The sequence below is a fragment of the Tiliqua scincoides genome, chromosome 2 (assembly GCF_035046505.1).
Source record: "Tiliqua scincoides isolate rTilSci1 chromosome 2, rTilSci1.hap2, whole genome shotgun sequence".
Lineage (NCBI taxonomy): Eukaryota > Metazoa > Chordata > Lepidosauria > Squamata > Scincidae > Tiliqua > Tiliqua scincoides.
This window is the reverse complement of record NC_089822.1, coordinates 267,811,653-267,832,113: the sequence shown is the minus strand read 5'-3', so window position 1 is coordinate 267,832,113 and position 20,461 is coordinate 267,811,653. Positions and strand designations below refer to the sequence as shown.

Below are 20,461 nucleotides of genomic sequence, written 5' to 3'. Positions count from 1 at the left end.
CAGCATAACCTACCTCACAGGCTTGTTGTGAGGACTGAAAGTGGGGTGGAACCATGTAGCATCCTGAGCTCCTTCAAGGAAGGGTGATAGAGATTTTAGAGGGTTAACCTAACTTCTCTTTAGATGAGGAAAATAACTGGAAATAGGAGCCGAGAAAAGGACTGGTGTTTCTCTTAAAAACAGGGTAGCCGTTATGTCAAGTTGACCTGCACAAGAGAACATGCACGTCATAGCTTTCCCAAAAGGAAAATTCCAGGGTCTTGTGTAACCAAAGTTGTGGGCCAAGAACATTTCATTAAAGGGCATATCCTAGTTAGAGCTGAGACCATGCATCAAACTGTCATATATGCCCAATAAGGAGATGGGAGTGGTCACAGGGTCAAATGGTTTGTCTTGTTTGTTTCAAGGTATTAATATGATTGTCTGGGTGTGGCTCTCTGAGAAACTAAGAAAGAACCAGGGGGTAAACTTCTGTATCCAACCTGAATCCAATTAATCTGTAAATAGCTGTAAATACAGCCTCAAAATGCTTCTAAAAGCTCTGTATCTGTTTGGCATTGACTCAGTGATAAGAATCCAAAAATCTTTCCATCAAGGGTGATATAAAAATGTGACAAAAATAATAAAACAGCTAATAAAACATCCTGTGAATGTGCTGGCATATAAGACTTTACCAGAGTGGTTCCCAAACTTTTTTGACTAGTGACTCCTTTGACCTACTGGGCCATTAGGGCCACAATCCAATGCATTGTATAAGGTGGTGGGTCTTTCATGAGGGTTCCATGGCTCCCCTGGGTGGTTTCTGTGGCTCCCCAGGGAGCCAGTGCATCTTGGGGGGAAAGTTGTCTGAACATTTTGGTTGCAGGGCTGCTGGTTATTGTGTGTGTAGGTGAGAGGGCACTGTAGATACAGCTCCGGAGGAAGGATGCAGCTTTAGTTAGTAGTCCTCCTCCTCACTCTGAAGAAAAGGGCAGGGATGGCCACTGCCAAATCCAGCCATGATCTCAAAGGGAAGCAGACAAATGAAGCAGAAGAACGTGCAAGTGTATCGGCACTATGGCCACTAGTTGTGAGCCTTGTGGCTGGGCTCAGCTTCTTTTCCCTGCTTTGCCAGCGGTCTAGGATAAGAACATAAGAACAGCCCCACTGGATCAGGCCATAGGCCCATCTAGTCCAGCTTCCTGTATCTCACAGCGGCCCACCAAATGCCCCAGGGAGCACACCAGATAACAAGAGACCTCGTCCTGGTGCCCTCCCCTACATCTGGCATTCTGACTTAACCCATTTCTAAAATCAGGAGGTTGCGCATACACATCATGGCTTGTACCCCATAATGGATTTTTCCTCCAGAAACTTGTCCAATCCCCTTTTAAAGGCGTCTAGGCTAGACGCCAGCACCACATCCTGTGGCAAGGAGTTCCACAGACTGACCACACGCTGAGTAAAGAAATATTTTCTTTTGTCTGTCCTAACCCGCCCAACACTCAATTTTAGTGGATGTCCCCTGGTTCTGGTGTTATGTAAGAGTGTAAAGAGCATCTCCCTATCCACTCTGTCCATTCCCTGCATAATTTTGTATGTCTCAATCATGTCCCCCCTCAAGCGTCTCTTTTCTAGGCTGAAGAGGCCCAAACGCCGTAGCCTTTCCTCATAAGGAAGGTGCCCCAGCCCCGTAATCATCTTAGTCGCTCTCTTTTGCACCTTTTCCATTTCCACTATGTCTTTTTTGAGATGCGGCGACCAGAACTGGACACAATACTCCAGGTGTGGCCTTACCATCGATTTGTACAACGGCATTATAATACTAGCCGTTTTGTTCTCAATACCCTTCCTAATGATCCCAAGCATAGAATTGGCCTTCTTCACTGCCGCCGTACATTGGGTCGACACTTTCATCGACCTGTCCACCACCACCCCAAGATCCATCCAGATAGATAGATTCCATCCAGCAACTCTCTCCTCAGATTGCCATTCCTATTTGTATAGCTTATTGAGAGAAGGAACTACATCTAATAAAAATAAGCAGAAGCAACTTGCAGAAAGAGGATAAGGGGTTTAAAAGGGGTTCCAGCAGACTTTCCTGCCCCTCCCCCCTGCAGTAAACTCCCTTCTTCAAGCTCTCTTGCCACCATGTTGCTGTACCAGCCTGGAACAAAGCGCAGGAGCTGCAAAGAGAACAAGGACAGACCCTTTTGCTTTGCCTTTTGAAGCTGAAAACCTCCAAGTGTGATTGGCTGCTGCAGCCTGAAAAATTGGCTTGTAAATGAACACACACATCAAGCGCACCTTCAAGGAACAGGAACTGGCATGGAGCAACTGGGTGCCCGTTCTCAGAACCCTGAGTGGGTTGTGCCCTCCCATTTTGTGCCCCCAGCACGGGCTGTTCCAGGGCTCTGCTCTGAGGCAGCAAGCCAGCTGGGCTCTGAGAGCAATACAAGTAGTAGGTCTCCCCCAGGGAGGTGGTGGGTGGGGAGGCAGAGCCTCCCCACTGGAGTCCTTTGAAAAGCGCCACCACCATGGGAGGCACCCACCACCCATGCACATCGCTAGGGAAGCATGTGTGTCGCGTGTGGGTGGTGGGTGCTTGGGTGCCTCCCATGGCAGCGGCGCTTTTCGGTCTCCAGTGGGGAGGCTCTGCCCCCCCGCCTCCTCACCCCATGCCTCCCACAGCAGCGGTGCTTTCGAAGGTCTCCAGTGGGGAGGCTCTGCCTCCCCACCCACTGCCCAGGGGAGGCTCTGCCTCACCTGCCTCCCCACCCACTGCACGTCCGCCCCACCCCCACACTGCCAGCCTCCAAACAAGCACCCCCCACCCATGCTCAGAGAAGCAGGCAGGCAGAGCTGGTGGGTGCTTGGGTGCCTCCCACAGTGGCGATGCTTTTCAAAGGACTCTGGTGGGGAGGCTCTGCCTCACCTGCCTCCCCACCCACCGCCCCTCCCTGGTTTCCCCCCCTCCTGCGCCTCTGGAGCAGGCAGCCATCAGACTGGGGGCTCTTGGGAGTCTGGATGGAGAGCTTAGACCTGTCCCCACCCACAGCACAGCGTCGCCTAGCAACCGCAGCCCTGGCAACCATTTGCCCATGGAGGCCGCTCTAGCCCCAAAACTCCGTTGCAGTCACAGCGTTGCCGACTTTTGACGGAGAACCGGAAGTGGCCGGGACAAGAGCCTCTCTGCCCCTCCTCTCTATGGTCGAGGCAGGAGGTGCGCAGGCGCTGGCTCTAGGCGGAGCGAGGGTTACGTCACAGGCGCAGCCCCGCCCCTCCCTCTGGTGGTGTGGCTCCGGGGCTCCTCTGTGTCGCTTGGGCTGCAGTTTGCACACTTACCTGGGAGTAAGGCCCATTGGACACAATGGAGCTTATTCCCGAGTAGACACACAGGGCTGTGCCTGGCTCTGGGACTTCCCTCTGTGTCTCATTCAGGTCCCCAAAGGGAGTGAAGGGGACTCTTACCTGAGAGTAAGGCCCATTGGACACAGCGGAACTTACTCCCGAGTAGACACACACAGGGCTGCGCCTGGCTCTGGGGCTCCCCTCTGTGTGTCTCATTCAGGTCCCCAAAGGGAGTGAAGGGGACTCTTACCTGAGAGTAAGGCCCATTGGACACAGTGGAACTTACTCCCGAGTAGACACACACAGGGCTGCGCCTGGCTCTGAGGCTCCCCTCTGTGTCTCATTCAGGTCTCCAAAGGGAGTGAAGGGGACTCTTACCTGAGAGTAAGGCCCATTGGACACAGTGGAACTTACTCCCGAGTAGACACGCACAGGGCTGGGCCTGGCTCTGAGGCTCCCCTCTGTGTGTCTCATTCAGGTCCCCAAAGGGAGTGAAGGGGACTCTTACCTGAGAGTAAGGCCCATTGGACACAGTGGAACTTACTCCCGAGTAGACACACACAGGGCTGCGCCTGGCTCTGAGGCTCCCCTCTGTGTCTCATTCAGGTCTCCAAAGGGAGTGAAGGGGACTCTTACCTGAGAGTAAGGCCCATTGGACACAGTGGAACTTACTCCCGAGTAGACACGCACAGGGCTGGGCCTGGCTCTGAGGCTCCCCTCTGTGTGTCTCATTCAGGTCCCCAAAGGGAGTGAAGGGGACTCTTACCTGAGAGTAAGGCCCATTGGACACAGTGGAACTTACTCCCGAGTAGACACACACAGGGCTGCGCCTGGCTCTGAGGCTCCCCTCTGTGTCTCATTCAGGTCTCCAAAGGGAGTGAAGGGGACTCTTACCTGAGAGTAAGGCCCATTGGACACAGTGGAACTTACTCCCGAGTAGACACGCACAGGGCTGGGCCTGGCTCTGAGGCTCCCCTCTGTGTGTCTCATTCAGGTCCCCAAAGGGAGTGAAGGGGACTCTTACCTGAGAGTAAGGCCCATTGGACACAGTGGAACTTACTTCCGAGTTGAGGTGCAGCTCAACATGGAAGGGTTTGAAAAGCTGCACCTGCCCTCTTCTAGACAGTGGTTAAAGGTGCAGGCAGACTGTCCTCCACTGTGTCTGGCCACGCTGCGCGTGGCAGAAGTGCTGCTGCATGAAGGGAGAAGGGAAGAAGTGGGGCTGAATCTGGTTCCCTCTTATGATTTGTTCTCTCCACAGCCAGGGCCTTCACCACTGATGACTCCTCCCAAGCCTTGGTGGAGGCAGACTGCCTGCTGCTTTCTGAACCATTGCAACAGATGTTGGCAGAACCAGGTGATTGCTCCTCTCCCCTGAGGAGAGTACTCTGGAAAGTGAGGGAGCAGCAGGTTGGTGGGAATGGGGAGAGCAAGAGGGACCCTTCACGTTAAGGCTCAGACAATTATTGGGTCACAACCCACACTAGACAGTGGAGGAGAGTTAGCAGAAGCAGCAGGAGGGATGCCTAGCAAGGATCAGGCCCTGACTGCCATTTCCCGCTACAGGCAGGGGGGTGAACTAGGTGACCTTGTGGGTCTCTTCCAACTCTATGATTTAAAACAAATGCTTTGGAAAGTGGAGTGGGGGGAGGGGGATACCCTTCCTGCGCTTGACATTGATGCTGACAAGGACTGGACAGGCACTGCACTAGTCCAAGGCTGTGTTCTCCTTCACAGAAGTCAAGCATGGAACTGTCCAAGGACCAGGGCAGAGAGTATCTGAGGTAGGAAGAAGCAGCAGCACCTTGAATTTTCCCAGAACCTCCTGCATGCAAACTGGGAAGCAAGTGAGGAGCTTGCCAAGACCTTCAATCACCTCCACCATTCATCAGCCTCCTCTGAGACTTTGGGGAGTGGCACCTGGACTTGGATTGCACTTGGCAATATGACCAGCAGGCTTGAGGCACTGTTGTGGGAAAGGTCCCAGGAGAGAAGGGTGCTGGTTGGCGCTGCTGAGGGCATAGAGCTTCATGGAGAGACAGGCAGCTGGGATGGAGCAGGCGTGAACATCCAAAGGCCAGGGTTGGGGAAGAAGCACTAGGAAGTCACATCACTGAGGGACTCCAGGACACCCTTCTGTGAATCTGCCTACACTTTAATGATGATGATGATGATATGCTCTTTTTCAACAAAAAAAGTTCGTCAGATATTTTACAAAGTCAAGTAATTAAATATCACCCTGTCCTAAAATTCCTCCCATCCATTGAAATCACACCACTGAAGACTGTTTATTAGCAGCTCACATGGCACTACACTCTCTCATTAAAAAAGCCCTTGTCTGTATGGGAAACCCCCATCTCTTTATTTGAACCAATGACTACTCTGCCCTCCCCCCCACTGCTAAAGTAGCTGCAGAGAGCGTCCCTGATCTTTTTGGCAGCCTCCTCCTGCGCCCTGTCTCTTGAGCAGACTCTGAGGGGCAGGCAGCAGGTGTCGTCATTCCTCTCCGCCATGGATGGCTCCTGGTCCAGCAGGGCCTCACCTCGAGACAGGCAGAAATTGTGCAGGATGCAGCAGGTCGTCACCACCGCTGGGACCAGCCGCCTGTGGCAGTCCACCCGTTTCAGGAGAATCCGCCACCGTCCCTTCAGCTGTCCAAAAGCTCTGTTCACTGACTTCCTGCACCTCCTGAGGATGTGGTTGAAGCGCTGCCACTCCAGGACGGGGGATGATGGATAGGGGGTCATAAGCCAAGGTCGCAGTGGGTAGGCAGCATCCCCTATGATCACAGGCGGGACAGTAACCCCATTGATCTCCTCTGTCACGTTGGGCGCCCAAGTGCCCTCCTCCATCCTCTTGAACAGAGGGGACATCCGCAGAATTCTGGCATCGTGGCACCTGCCAGGTGCCCCCACGAAAACGTCCAGGAACATTGCCCGGGAGTCCACCACCGCCTGAAGCACAATCGAGTGGTACCACTGGCGATTCAGGTAACTATCAGCCCCATTGCTTGGGCACAGGATGGGGATGTGGTTTCCATCCAGGGCACCAACACAGTTCACAAACCCTTTGGCACGGAACCCCTCAATGACCAACTGAGTATCCCTGAGGCCAATGACCGACCCCAACATGGTATCTGCAATTGCCTCACAAACCTCTGCAAAGACAGCTGAGGCCGTGGACATGCCAACCGCATAAAGCGCTGAGAGTGTCCTACAGTTTGCATCCGATGCCAGTCTAAAAATGGCCATGGCCACTCTCTTTTCAGGGGTGATGGGCTCCCGCATGGGGGTGGACTCCCGGGTAAGTCGCATCCTGACCTTGTCCACAATTTCCATGAAGGTGAGTCGGCACATGCGGTAAGAGCCTCTCCACTGGTTGTCATCCCAGCCCTCAAGCACCTCTGTTTCCCACCAAAGGGTGTTCCGAGGCAGGACCCAAACAGTTCTTGGGAAGGAGCTCATCAGCTGGTCTGCGTAGCGAGCGTTCTGGCCTTCTGCCTCGGCGATGGCCCTCATCACCAACACCACCTTCAGCTGACGAGCAAGGTGAGCATCAACACACTGTTGCGTGGCAAGATTGCAGGCCTGGAGGCTGGACAGGGCAGCGAATGCTGCAGCAGCCTCCTGTTCTGCACCGTCACCCTCCACCGTGACAATCGCAGCAGCAAGAATTGCTCCAAGCTGATCCAAATACGCAGAAAGCATTGCATGAGTGGCCAGGACAATCTGGAGCAGGAAGTCCCCTGGGCGAGCGGTCACAGCAGTCTCTGCAAAGTTTCCAGACATTATTGGGGGAGAGGAGAGGGTCTGAGAGAAGAAGGCCTCAGAAAGAGAAGGGGACTGAAGGGGATCCAGCCCACCACCCAAAATCACTTGGCTTGCACAGAAGAGCTTGGTTTAGGAGGCAGAGCCGCCAGGCCAGGCTCGCAGAGTCCCTACACACAGCAGCAAGTCTGGGCAGGTGGCTCTTTGTCCATTTCACCTGTGGGCATGTTGGGGGAAGAGTGGAACAGGCCCGCAGCACTAATTCCTGCAGGATGGATGGACACACCCCCTTTGTCCAAAAATCACTAAGCTAGCAAAGGACCTGGTGTAGATTAGAAAAGTCCCATTGGGAAGCATGCGCATGTCAAAAACACACACAAACACACACAAAATCACAACACCCCACCCACACCATGGAGCATAGGACACAGAATACCTCTAAGAACCAATCACTGCACCCCACCCCCTTCAGAAGCCCTGCTCTGGCACCCACCCTCAGATCACAGAGTGCACAGCCTAGGGGGGACTTTGGTGAAGGGAAGCAAACACGGACACTTCTCTCGGAACTCTCTTCTCAGGCTATCTGTCCCAGCCGCTCCACACAGCTAATCCACACACCTTTGCCTTACAGAAGCAATGCTGGGGGCTCTGCACAGGGGTCCACTGCATGGGGCCACTGCAGCCCCCCAGGAAAAAATTAAAGACTCCTCTCTCTGCGCTCATTCCCCCCCATAGCGCCACTTTATGCACACCAATGTGGCAGAACCCTCCCTTTCAAAAACAGAAGGCAACTCCAGCCAGGGAGCAGATGTCACCCACACACTGCTCATCAGTGCCTTGTTTCTCTCTGCCCTTGCTCCCTGCAGGCTGCTGTCACACAGGCAGCACACATGGTGTGAGGCCCCCGAGACAGATGGTGTAGCCTATGCCTTGCTACACCTGCGGTGTCTTCTCTCTCCCACCAAGCGGCCTTGGATGGGCTGCCCCACATGCCAGGCAGCTGCTGTTAGCCTTGGCCAGGGTGCTGGGTGGGAAAATGGGAGGGAAATGATCATGGGTTACAAGTCATCATGGGTTACAAGTCCTGGTAGGTCTGTGCAAGCTCCTGGTTTTAGAGGTAGGCTGCCTCTGATTGCCAGATGCAGGGGAGGGCACCAGGACAAAGGCTGTGTCTTGTGTGCTCCCTGAAGCATTTGGTGGGCCGCTGTGAGATACAGGAAGCCGGACTAGATGGGCCTTTGGCCTGATCCAGCAGGGCTCTTCTGATGTTCTTATGATCCTGCCATGTTCCCATCATGTCAACAGGCTGGAAAGAGGGTGCCTAATGCAGCCCAGATGTTGTGAGGACATCCAGAGTGCGTACGCCTCCCAGGAGTGCAACAAAATCTCATAAGGCTTCTTGCACCCCTCTGCAAAATGGCCGAGGAAGCTGCACTGAAGCAGCAGTGGGCACCAGAGGCCACGGGGGCACTTCTAGGCAGTGGGCCTGAGCCCTTATTTGTCCACCATGATACACAGCATTACTGCCCTGATCCTGGCTACTTGGCAGGCTGTAGGCTGGGCCCTGGGGCTCCACGGCCATGGGTGCTCTGTAAGGCAGCTGTGTAGCCAATGGAAGGCTGTGAGGGTAACTGTCCACAAGAAGAAGGCCTTCCACAGGTGCACAAGCCGCAGGCCCCCTAGCCGATATACCCTGCAGCTCTGGGAGTGGGCAGGGCAGCCCATCTTTAGGGACCACTATCTTATGGGCGAGCTGCCTTGCAGGGGAGGGGCAAATGCTCTAGAGCTGGCAGTGGCCGGCTTGGCCTAGCAGGGCATCAATTGGCTAGGAGCCTGGGTGGGCATTTGGGCAGGACAGCACTAAGGACATCCCTCTCTTTCTTCAACAGCAACGGCAACAGCTACTGGAGACGGTGAAAGGGGAGCTTCCTCTGCAGTCCGGGAGCAGGAGGCAGAGTGCCCCCCCCCACTTGAAGGCAAGCCAGAGGAGGAAGAGCTGGAGGGAGCAGCTGCAGGAGAGGAGCTCCTCTGGATCAGGCCAAGGGCCCATCTAGTCCAGCTTCCTGCATCCCACCAGCTGCCTGAGGGAGCACACAAGACAACATGATGCCCGTATCCTGTTGCCACTCCCTGCACCCGGCATGCCTGAGAAAACCAGAAGCTGGCACATACCTATCTTGACGTAGCCTGTGATGAAATTTCCCCCCATAAAGCTGTCCAATCCCCTTTAAAAGGCATCCAGGTTGAACACCGCCACCACATCCTATGGCAAGGAGTTCCACAGACCAATCACATCCTAGGTAAAGAAAAACAAGTGGCCCCATATCCATGGGGTTCCGTTCCAGGACCCCATGTGGGTAAGAGAGAATCCCGTGGGGAAAAGGAAAATGGGTACTACCTGTCCACGCACCCTGCGCCCACCATCTTCGTTTTGATTGCTTTCCGAGCCAGCCAGATTCTTCCTTTTATGGCAGCTATAGCAGGACACGTCAAGCAGGCGAGCAGCTCGAGGGAGGAAACTGCTTCCTGTGAATGCTTGTTCCCCTCCTTCTAGTGTGCAGGCTACTCGCTAAAGGAACTCTCCCAACACTCAAGTGTTAGTGGATGTCCCTAAAGGGGATGCCCACTTCAGCGGCAGTGCCCGTGGCAGCCCAGCAAGGCCCCCCAGCAGCAGCGCTACCAGCTACAGTGCAGTTGTGAGCACCCACTGACTTCACCTCTGCAGCTCCCTGGGGTGTGTGTGTGTGGGGGGGGCCCAGCCCCATTTGTGGCCTGCTCAGGCATGGGTGTTGTTGCCTGTGTGGGGCTTCAAACCAAAACTGTTCATACAGACTATTGCTTATATGAAACAAAAACATGCAAGTTTTAATGCGCGACAACCATTTCATACACAGATGTGAACGGGAAAAGCACCATTTTATAAATAGTTGAGATGTAAAAAAAAATAAATTTAAATAATTTGAGAAAACTGAGCAAAACTTTAATTGCTGTGGGTTTCATCAAAACATGTTTTTAAAAGTGTCTCACTCAAAAAGCAAGCTGTTGCGTCACAGAGCCAGCGGGAGCCCAGTAAGACGATGTGCAGCTTCTGAACAGTGTCCTGGTCTTCTTGGGTCCTCCTGGGGTCTTTCAAAGGCCAGTCTGGGGCCCTCCTGAGGACTGTCATGGGTGGGTGGGTGGCCCCTCCCCTCGTGGGGTTCTCCACGGGCCCTGTGGGAGGGATGGGGAGGGTCAGTCCCTGTCCCAGCACCTTGAAGCCACCAGCCAGTCCCAGGCCCACCGCGCACTCACCCTCTCTCACCGGCCAAAGTACTCGGCCGTGATGCACTCTCGGATGGCGACGCCCCTGGGGTCCTGCCCGGGTTCCTGGGCTGGCTCATCCTCGGTGGGTGGGATGTCCAAGTCTCCTGGGCCCCCCTCCTCGTCTCCCAGGAGCGGCGTGTTCCTCCGCAGGGCCATGTTGTGAAGCATGGCGCACACGACAAACACCTTGGCCGCTTTCTCCGGCGTCCTCACCAGGCGGGCCCCGGACAGCTGCAGGCACTGGAAGCGCATCTTCAGCAACCTGAAAGCCCGCTCCACCACCATGCGCGTCTGCCGGTGTGCCGTGTTGTACCTTGCCACGGGCCCCGAGGACTCCACCGCATACGGCGTCAGGAGGTAGGGCCGCAGGGGGTAGCCACGGTCGCCTGGAAGATGGAGGCAGCCAGTTGTCAACCATGTGCCTGCATGACCCCCCCCCCCACCGCCCCAGGCCTGCTCCCTACCTAGGAGCCAGCCGTTCCCCTCTGGCCATGATTCCAGGGTAGTCTTGAGAGTGGAGGCGTCAAAGATCTGGGCGTCGTGGACACTGCCGGGGAACTTGGCAGTGACACTGGTGAAGAGTCCTTGTGCATCGCAGGTTGCCTGGACGTTCAGAGTCTGCTGGTGCTGCCTGCTGCGGTTCGTCCCGGTTGTATTGTTTGGCGCGGCTATACCCACAAGTGTCGTGTCGATGGCAGAGATGACATTCGGGAAACCAGCGATGGCGTAGAACTCCTCCCGCAGGCGACACAGCTGTACCTCAGCGGCGGGGAAGGTGATGAAGTCAGGCAGGTGCAGGAGCATGGCGTCCAAGAAGGCATCGGCACACCGGCTGGCAGAGGACTGGGCAGTGCCATGCTGGCGAGCAACGTCCCCCTGGAAGCTTCCTGTCCCCAGGTAGCGGAGGGCAATGAGGATCTTCTGGAGGACAGGGATGTTCCTCCGGGTCGGCACGCGGGACTGCAGCCTGGGGCCCAGGAGCTGGCAAAGCTCCTCCACAGCCCCCCGGTCCAGCCGGTACGCCTGGATGCAGGCCACGTCAGTGAGGGGGGCCTCGTGGATGCGGGGCTGGGTCCTCCTGGGATGGTACTTGGCATGCCACTCCTGCTGTGCCGCCAGGTAGGTGAGCAAGAGGGGCACGTGCAGGAGATCCTGGCATGGCAGAGGAGGGAGGGGGCACCCCAGGTAGATGGCGTCTCCAGCTTGATAGGCCCCATAACCTGTGGGATGGGATGGCATGCCCCGATCAGTTCTCCAGTGCTCCTTGCGCCCGTGTGCCAAGGTGCTGCAATGGCCCATGGCTCCCATCCCCCCCACCTGGTTCTGACTGCCTCCTGCCCTGTTCCAGACCCATTGCAAGACCTGGTGCTGCCTCCAAGTGCCCTTCCTCCTCCTCCACTAAGCCATGTCCTCCAGGCTGAGGGTCCTTATGTGGGGCAGTTAGCATGGCAATGCACCTCTAGTACTCCACCTGAATAACCCAAGGGGAACACCCTTTCCATGTCAGCTTTCCAATGGGCTTTATTTGCTGCTGAGGCTCTTTGGGTGTCTGGCTCTGATGTGGACACTATGATGGCTGCTCCCAGGATTGGTCATGGCACCTCCCCCCCAGGTAGGCTCTTCCTTGATCCCTCACCTCTGCTCCCGAGGGAGAGGAGGCCCATCTCTCTTGTGCCCCTACTGTAGTGGTTCCTAAGACTCACTGGGGCTGTGGCACCCTTTGCACTCACAGGGGTGCCACCTGGCCTCTTCTCCCCAGCTCACCGCGCCAACATTGCATGGGATCTCCACACTAGTCTAGCAATATCTCATGCTGATAGTGTGAGATTTCGTGTGGTGTCAGCCTGGTGAGCTGGGAAGAAGAGGCCGTGTGGTGCCACACTGCACACTTTGGGAAACTCTGCCTTGTGTGTGTGTGTGTGTGTTTAACTTTATTTCATTTTGTGCAATAAAAAGAAAGAAACATTCATAAATGTGATGCCTATAAATTTACCAGTTACTCCCCCCTTCCCCCACAAAACCCAGCTATATCAACAGTCTGCAATATTAAATAAATGCATCTACCGTATTTTTCGCTCTATAAGACGCACCTGACCATAAGACGCACCTAGTTTTTAGAGGAGGAAAACAGGAAAAAAAGTATTCTGAACCAAATAGTGTAATAAAATATGTCTCTCCGATGCTCTGTTTCCATGCTCATTAGCATATTTTACTACCTCTAGTTTAAAAGGAATTTTATATGCTAGCCTCTTCTGCTTTATCATCCTTCCACTGGTAGAATGAGGTACTGTAGTATTTTTCTGCAAGTGCATTGTCACTAAGCATTACATTTGCATTACCATTGAGCGCCTGCATATGCATTACCATTGCATTTGCATTTGCATTACCATTGAGCAGGCAGGCAGGACCTGGGTCAGGGGCAGAAGCACCTGCCAAGGAGGCTCTGCTGCCCTGAGAACGCCTGCAGCTTTGCAGCTTTGCAGTATTCGCTCCATAAGATGCACACACTTCTCCCCCCACTTTTTTGGGGGGAAAAAGAGCGAAAAATACGGTACATGCTACATGCAGTTTTAACCTCTGCCGTAACAGGTCACAAAACCAAGCTGTCTGAGCTCTGCCAGTGGGCTGCTGAGGGCCCCATGCTTGCACGTGGCTGGGGGCACAGAATACACTACATTAGGCGGTGCATGGCCTGTTTTAATACTATCTGGGAGACCATTAGCACTCTCAGCTGGCATGTGCCTTCGGGAGAGACATGCCACAAGAGGCTTATGGACCCCTTGAGTCCAACTTCAGAAGGGACTGGAGGATGGTCTTGGCCACCAGTGTGGACTGTAACCCCACAGCATACCAGGCAAGAGTCCTTCCACATCCGTCTCTATCAGGACATGCTAAAAAAAGCTGGGTTGTCACCGGCGGGTGCATGCAGAGTCTGTGGGTGGCCACTGTGGGGAGCAGCTCTGGATCCTTCTCCAGCAAAATCTTCACAGTATCTCACAGGCACGCTAGTGGAGCCGTCTTTGGAGGAAGCAGAGGCAGTCTCTGCCTTCCCCAGGCCACCTGCACAGGCTGCCTCTACCCAGAGTGGGCAACTATAGAAGGCTGTAGATGCTGGCCAGGGGGAGCAGGGCCTGGACTGCATCATGGAGAAGCAGGACGGACTTTTTGTGGCCATGGTGTGGCAGGAGTAGGCCCTTGTTCCGCTCCGCAAACAAAACTAGCTACTGGCGAAGAACAACCAATGCTCATCCATTGTGACTGGGTGGCCCTTGAGGGTGTGGAACAGGCTGGTGGCTGTGAGTAGGGCCATCTGTGACAATGTTCTTCCAAGGAGGTTGGCGCCTGATACCTGTGCCCACTGGCCCATGGCCAGGAGGCCAGCAGATAAGCACCTACCATGATTTGCCTTGCCTCTCTCCCCTCCCCTGCATCCCCTGCAGGGAATCCCATGTGCGTCCTCACCACGGCACAGAGGTGGCAATGCATGCTTCACATAGCGTGGCTGTGAGCTGAACTGTACCCAGGCACTGGCACCGGCCTGGGTGTAAGCTGCCAGGTGTGGCTGCCGTGAACTGCCGGCAGGCTGCCTTGCTTGTGCAGATGGATGGGCCGCCTTGTCCCTTTGTGACAACCTGTCCGTACACAGGTGTGCTTGAAGGAACATTTCGGAGAACAGCAGGGGCATTGCCAGGTTGTGCCCGCAGGCGCCGATTGCTGTACTACCCAGTGATCCAAACTTGTCGCTTGGTTGGTTGCCAGGATGAGTTTGACATTGTGTCTGTGTGAGCAGGCACGGCCTGGGTGCTAGGTGTGCACACCTCAGTTGCTAACCAGTCTCTGCACACAGAGCCATGTGCTGCAAGCTATGGTGCAGGCGACAATCAGGAGGCCTGAGGAGGCTGTAGAGCTGGCATAAGTCGAGGGAGGCAAAAGGCAGGGAGAACTAGTTGGGGAAAGGGGGACAGGATCCTGAGGCAAGCTGCTGATGCCAGGACCCACCTCCTCCCTCCCCCAATCTGCCCCCAAACTGCCCCTGCCCTCCCCCTCCTCACCTATGACATGACCCTGCAACCAACTTACTGGGAGCATTGCAGCTTCAGGTGACTGGAAGCATTTTTTAACCTTTATTATAGAATAAAATTAATACACTAAAACGATCTTAATGCACTTAATATGCCATTTCAGCCTGGGTCTGAAGACGCCACCACTGGGTCTTTTGTGACAGCAGAATGTTCGTTCCGCTGAAGCAAAAGGCCCATAGAATTGGGCTGAAAAGGAAGTATTTTGCTACCCAGTGCACAATTAATCGGTGGAACTCCTTGCCACAGGATGTGGTGACGTCACCTGAAGGCCTAGATGTTTTTGAAAGGGGATTGGACAGTGCTGGAGATATTGACCCTCCCTGGTTACAAGGCATGACGGGTATGTGCAGTCTCCTGTCTTTAGAAGCAGGCTGCCTCAGAAGGCCAGATACAAGGGAGTGGCACCAGGATGCAGGTTTCTGGTTGTCTTGTGTGCTCCTTGAGGCATCTGGTGGGCTACTGTGAGATGCAGGAAGCTGGACCGGATGGCCTGATCCAGCAGGGCTTTTCTTATATTCTTATGTGATCAAAACAAGGAAAAAGCTCAGAAAAAAATTATCTCTATCACAGGAGTGGGACCAATTAAGGCTCAACACCCCAACTAAGCTCCGAAGACAGGGAGTTCTAAGGACAGGGAGATGCTGGGAGTTAAACCATCTACCTGCTGATCTGTCTGTTTCCTTGTGATCCTGGATAAATTGACCTTCCTCTTCTTCCAGCTGGGCAATGAAGTCAGGTTTGGGAAATTCCTCTGTGAAGGAAACAAAGAGATGAGGTCCTCCCAACTACAGAACAGCAACCTGATTCTAGAATTGCCTCTCACAAAAAAAAAAAAAGCCAAGCAGGCAAAAAGTTAGTGGACCCCAAGGATTCAAGTCTAATGTGTGTGGCAAGGACATGCGGTGGGTGGGGAGGCACCGCACCGGAGTCCTTCGAAAACCGCCGCCGCCGCGGGAGGCACCCAAGCACCCGCCACCCATGCAGTGGGGAGGCTCTGCCTCACCTTCGTCTCCACAAACCACCCATCCCTGCTGTGTAGATATCAGCTCATTATTCATGCAACCTAGATTGAATGAAAGGGACTGTCACTCCCGAATCGGCCTTTTCAGCCACACTAGACGCTGTGCCAGAACCAACATTCAGAGTCTTTCGAGACTGAAGGTTGCCAACTAAGAAGATTGAATGAGCTGTGGAGCAAAACCAACTTTGTTCCTTTCGTCCAGCTCTCAGCAGATGGGAGGGAAACCTCATCCAGAAGGCCAGTCTCCCCTCCCCACCTCCTCTTTTTCTAAGCCAAGCGATTTTGAGCCGATTTGCCGTAGAAGTCTATGTGCCACGAGAAGAAGAAAATTGCCATTCTAAGCTACTACCTTCCTTGTAAAGAGACAGGACTTTAGGGAAGCAGTGAAAGGCTGTGAGGGTCTCCTGCCTTTTAATACCCTGAGGAGAGATCTCCCCAAAGCACTACAGTCTTCCAGAGTTACGGGGAAGTTACAGAGATGGAGATGCAGCTCAGGGGGGGGAGCCCCTGCTCTGCAAGCAGAAGCCCGAGTTCAAGCCTGGCATCTCTGGGTAGAGCTGGGAAAAAACCGCTTATGGTGATGATACTGGTGGTGAACTGGCAAACACACATGGCTCCTCAGGAATCAGGAGCAGATAAAAATAATCTAGAATCCTGGCACTACTTGTTTCCAAACATAAAACCGCCCACGAGTCCCTCGACACAGCCTGCTCAGATAGAGCAGATTACCAGGGAAATGTGCCAGGAATATCATGCCCCCAGTGAAACAGGCCAATCAGAGTCCAGCATGTCACTGATGACATCAGGCACAGGAGCTGAGTGGCCATAACCTCTTCAGGTGAGTCTGATAAACTCACATCCACACAGGGAGAAGCAGAAGACCACACGAAATTCCTTCCTTGCAGGCTCTGGCCCTGGGCAGCCCAATAATTAAGGAGCTAAAAATGGACAATGCAGAGGAAGGAGAATGACAAGGTGCAACAGCCATTATCAGTTATGAGCAGCTCACACAACTGCAGGCCTGGCGTGTCCCCAAACAGGATTTTGTACTTATCACAGCTGATTTATTTATGGATAGGCATAGCCTGTTTTTTGATCTCATTTGATCTAGTTCTACTCAACTTTCTCTGAGATCAGAATTAGATCCAATGAGTATAAATGGCAAGAGAGGAGATTCCGGTTGGATATCAGGAAAGAAATTCTTGTTGGTAAGGACGGGTTGGCTGAGGGCGGTGGTGAACTCTCCCTCACTGGAGATCTCCAAGCAAAAGCTCAACGGGCAACAGGCTGGAGATGTAGGAGGATTTCCTGTTATAGGCAGGGGCTTGGACCAGATAACCACGAGTGTCCCTTCCATGATTTTGTTCCCCAAAATGCTTCAGTCATTCCAAGCTCAACTCTGCAACAGTGAGATACAACAGGGCACAAATTCCACCCCCCCCCCCTCCATTTCTATGATGCAGTCCTGACAGTGAGAAGCTCAAAGAGCAGCTCATGCCTTTGGTGCCTTAGAAAGAAAGGGTATCCTTACCCAGAGAGGCCACGATCCTGTAATTCTCCAGCATGACTTCCCTGTACAGAGCCTTCTGGCCTGAATCCAGCAAAGCCCACTCCTCCTCCGTGAAGCGCACAGTCACGTCCTCAAAGGACACCAGACCCTGAAAAAAATCTCTCCTCAGAAATAATTTTCCCACAACACACCCTCTGCCCTTTCGCTCAAAGCTTGAAAGGAGAAATTAGGGTGGAAGGAACTTGCCTTTATTTATTGTATTTGTATTTCTTTGCAAATTGATTTACATAAGAACATAAGAACAGCCCCACTGGATCAGGCCATAGGCCCATCTAGTCCAGCTTCCTGTATCTCACAGCGGCCCACCAAATGCCCCAGGGAGCACACCAGATAACAAGAGACCTCATCCTGGTGCCCTCCCTTGCATCTGGCATTCTGACATAACCATTTCTAAAATCAGGAGGTTGCATGTACACATCATGGCTTGTAATCCGTAATGGATTTTTCCTCCAGAAACTTGTCCAATCCCCTTTTAAAGGCGGCCAGGCCAGATGCCATCACCACATCCTGCGGCAAGGAGTTCCACAGACCAACCACACGCCGAGTAAAGAAATATTTTCCTTTGTCTGTTCTAACTCTCCCAGCACTCAATTTTACGTTTGTCAAACAATTCAAATGATTTGACGTTTGTCAAAATGTATCCCTTGTCCTCTACCGGCTCTGGCAGAGGAAGATGGAATGGACAATTCATTACAATGGAGAGTTGCTCTAAATAAATGACCTGGAGACAGGATTGAGCAGTGAAGTGGCTAAGTTTGCAGATGACACCAAACTTTTCCGAGTGGTAAAGACCAGAAGTGCTTGTGAGGAGCTCCAGAAGGATCTCTCCAGACTGGCAGAATGGGCAGCAAAATGGCAGATGCGCTTCAATGTCAGTAAGTGTAAAGTCATGCACATTGGGGCAAAAATCAAAACTTTAGATATAGGCTGATGGGTTCTGAGCTGTCTGTGACAGATCAGGAGAGAGATCTTGGGGTGGTGGTGGACAGGTCGATGAAAGTGTCGACCCGATGTGCGGCAGCAGTGAAGAAGGCCAATTCTATGCTTGGGATCATTAGGAAGGGTATTGAGAACAAAACGGTTAGTATTATAATGCCGTTGTACAAATCTATGGTAAGGCCACACCTGGAGTATTGTGTCCAGTTCTGGTCGCCGCATCTCAAAAAAGACATAGTGGAAATGGAAAAGGTGCAAAAGAGAGCGACTAAGATGATTATGGGGCTGGGGCACCTTCCTTATGAGGAAAGGCTATGGCGTTTGGGCCTCTTCAGCCTAGAAACGAGACGCTTGAGGGGGGACATGATTGAGACATACAAAATTATGCAGGGGATGGACAGAGTGGATAGGGAGATGCTCTTTACACTCTCACATAATACCAGAACCAGGGGACATCCACTAAAATTGAGTGTTGGGCGGGTTAGGACAGACAAAAGAAAATATTTCTTTACTCAGCGCGTGGTCGGTCTGTGGAACTCCTTGCCACAGGATGTGGTGCTGGCATCTAGCCTAGACGCCTTTAAAAGGGGATTGGACGAGTTTCTGGAGGAAAAATCCATTATGGGGTACAAGCCATGATGTGTATGCGCAACCTCCTGATTTTAGGAATGGGTTAAGTCAGAATGCCAGATGTAGGGGAGAGCACCAGGATGAGGTCTCTTGTTATCTGGTGTGCTCCCTGGGGCATTTGGTGGGCCGCTGTGAGATACAGGAAGCTGGACTAGATGGGCCTATGGCCTGATCCAGTGGGGCTGTTCTTATGTTCTTATGTTCTTAAATACAGAGCTGCAGAACCCAGAAGTCTCCCAGAAGCAGGAAGTGACATCACAAGAGGTGAAGGACTTAAGAGGTCAGTGTGCCCATGAGAAGAAAAATGTTGAAAATTGCTATCATCCGTGCTATTAATGCATTTATTCAGGTGTTTTTTTAACCTGGTTGTATAACTCTGAAGTTCTCTTTACAGAATGTATTTATTATGGCTTCAAATACTGAAACATTGAATTTAACCTCATGTTCAGTACATCTGATATTTTGACTAGCAAATATCTGAGAACGAGTAGGGCAAGGCTGAACTTGGTTTGTGGATGAAGCAACCTGGCAAGATCCAGCAAGAGGGAGAGATCCACACTGACCTCCCCAGAGCCTGGCAACCCCCCTTCCTGCACATGGAAGCAGGATTGGCTAGAAGTGGGAATGGTAGCGTGATGGGATGTGATAGACAGTTTGGCACAATGAGAGGATTCAGGGATAAAGGAGCAAATACGCAGCCCATCCTGGGGCATTCCATGTACAAATGCTTTTATGCAAATACCCGAAGTCTCCGAGCAAAGATGGGAGAACTGGAGTGTCTGGTGACCAGGGAAAACATTGACATAGTGGGCACAACGGAAACCTGGTGGAATGCGGAGAATCAGTGGGATACCGCAATCCTGGGCTATAAACTCTACAGGAGGGACAGGGAGGGGCGTGTTGGAGGTGGGGTGGCCATTTATGTTAAGGAAGGGATAGAATCCAGCAAAGTAGAGAATGAAGGTGGGTCTGACTCCATAGAATCTCTATGGGTTAAATTACCAGGCCTGAAGAGTGATGTAATACTGGGGGTGTACTATCGTCCTCCAGACCAGAAATTGGAAGGGGACCTTGAAATGAGGAAATAGATCAGGGAGGTGACAAGGAGGGACAGGGTTGTAATCATGGGGAACTTCAATTATCCTCATATTGACTGGATCAATTTATGTTCTGGTCATGAAAGGGAAACCAGATTTTTTTACATGCTAAATGACTGCCTTAGAGCAGCTAGTCATGGAGCCCACCAGAGGACAGGTGACTCTGGATTTAATATTGTGCGGTACTCAGGACCTGGTTGCAAATATTTCTGAGCCATGGGGGAACAGTGATCATGCTGCAATTTGTTTCGACGTGCATGTCGGGGGAAGAATACTGGGCAAATCTCTCACAAAAACCCTTGACTTCTGACGAGTGGACTTCCCTCAAATGAGGAGGCTGGTTAGAAGGAGGTTGAAAGGGAGGGTAAAAAGAGTCCAATCTCTCCAGAGTGCCTGGAGGTTGCTCAAATCAACAGTAACAGAGGCCCAGCGGAAGTGTATACCGCAAAGGAAGAAGGGCTCCACTAAGTCCAGGACGGTGCCCACATGGCTAACCAGCCAAATTAGAGAGGCTGTAAAGGGCAAGGAAGCTTCCTTCCATAAATAGAAGTCTTGCCCTAATGAGGAGAATAAAAACGAACATAAACTGTGGCAGAAGAAATGTAAGAAGGTGATATGGGAGGCCAAGCGAAACTATGAGGAACGCATGGCCAGCAGCATTAAGGGGAATAATAAAAGCTTCTTCAAATATGTTAGAAGCAGGAAACCTGCCAGAGAAGCGGTTG

General features: G+C 52.7%; 2 protein-coding genes across 2 annotated transcripts in view; one reads left to right on the top strand and one right to left on the bottom strand.

The window, feature by feature from the left end:
* The window catches only part of LOC136640321 (zinc finger protein 721-like), a 108,512-nt gene that overhangs the window by 27,929 nt on the left and 60,122 nt on the right, over nucleotides 1-20,461 (top strand). The gene's annotated exons all lie outside the window — the stretch shown is intronic.
* LOC136641417 (putative nuclease HARBI1) overlaps nucleotides 10,009-20,461 on the bottom strand; it is a 13,547-nt gene continuing 3,094 nt past the window's right edge. The window contains exons 2-6 of the mRNA XM_066617193.1: nucleotides 17,035-17,161; nucleotides 15,144-15,233; nucleotides 10,865-11,620; nucleotides 10,399-10,786; nucleotides 10,009-10,307 (exon numbers count right to left, since the gene is read on the bottom strand). Coding sequence (XP_066473290.1) covers nucleotides 10,145-10,307; nucleotides 10,399-10,786; nucleotides 10,865-11,620; nucleotides 15,144-15,233; nucleotides 17,035-17,161 — 1,524 coding nt within the window. The 3' untranslated portion in view covers nucleotides 10,009-10,144. The remainder of the gene's footprint in view (nucleotides 10,308-10,398; nucleotides 10,787-10,864; nucleotides 11,621-15,143; nucleotides 15,234-17,034; nucleotides 17,162-20,461) is intronic.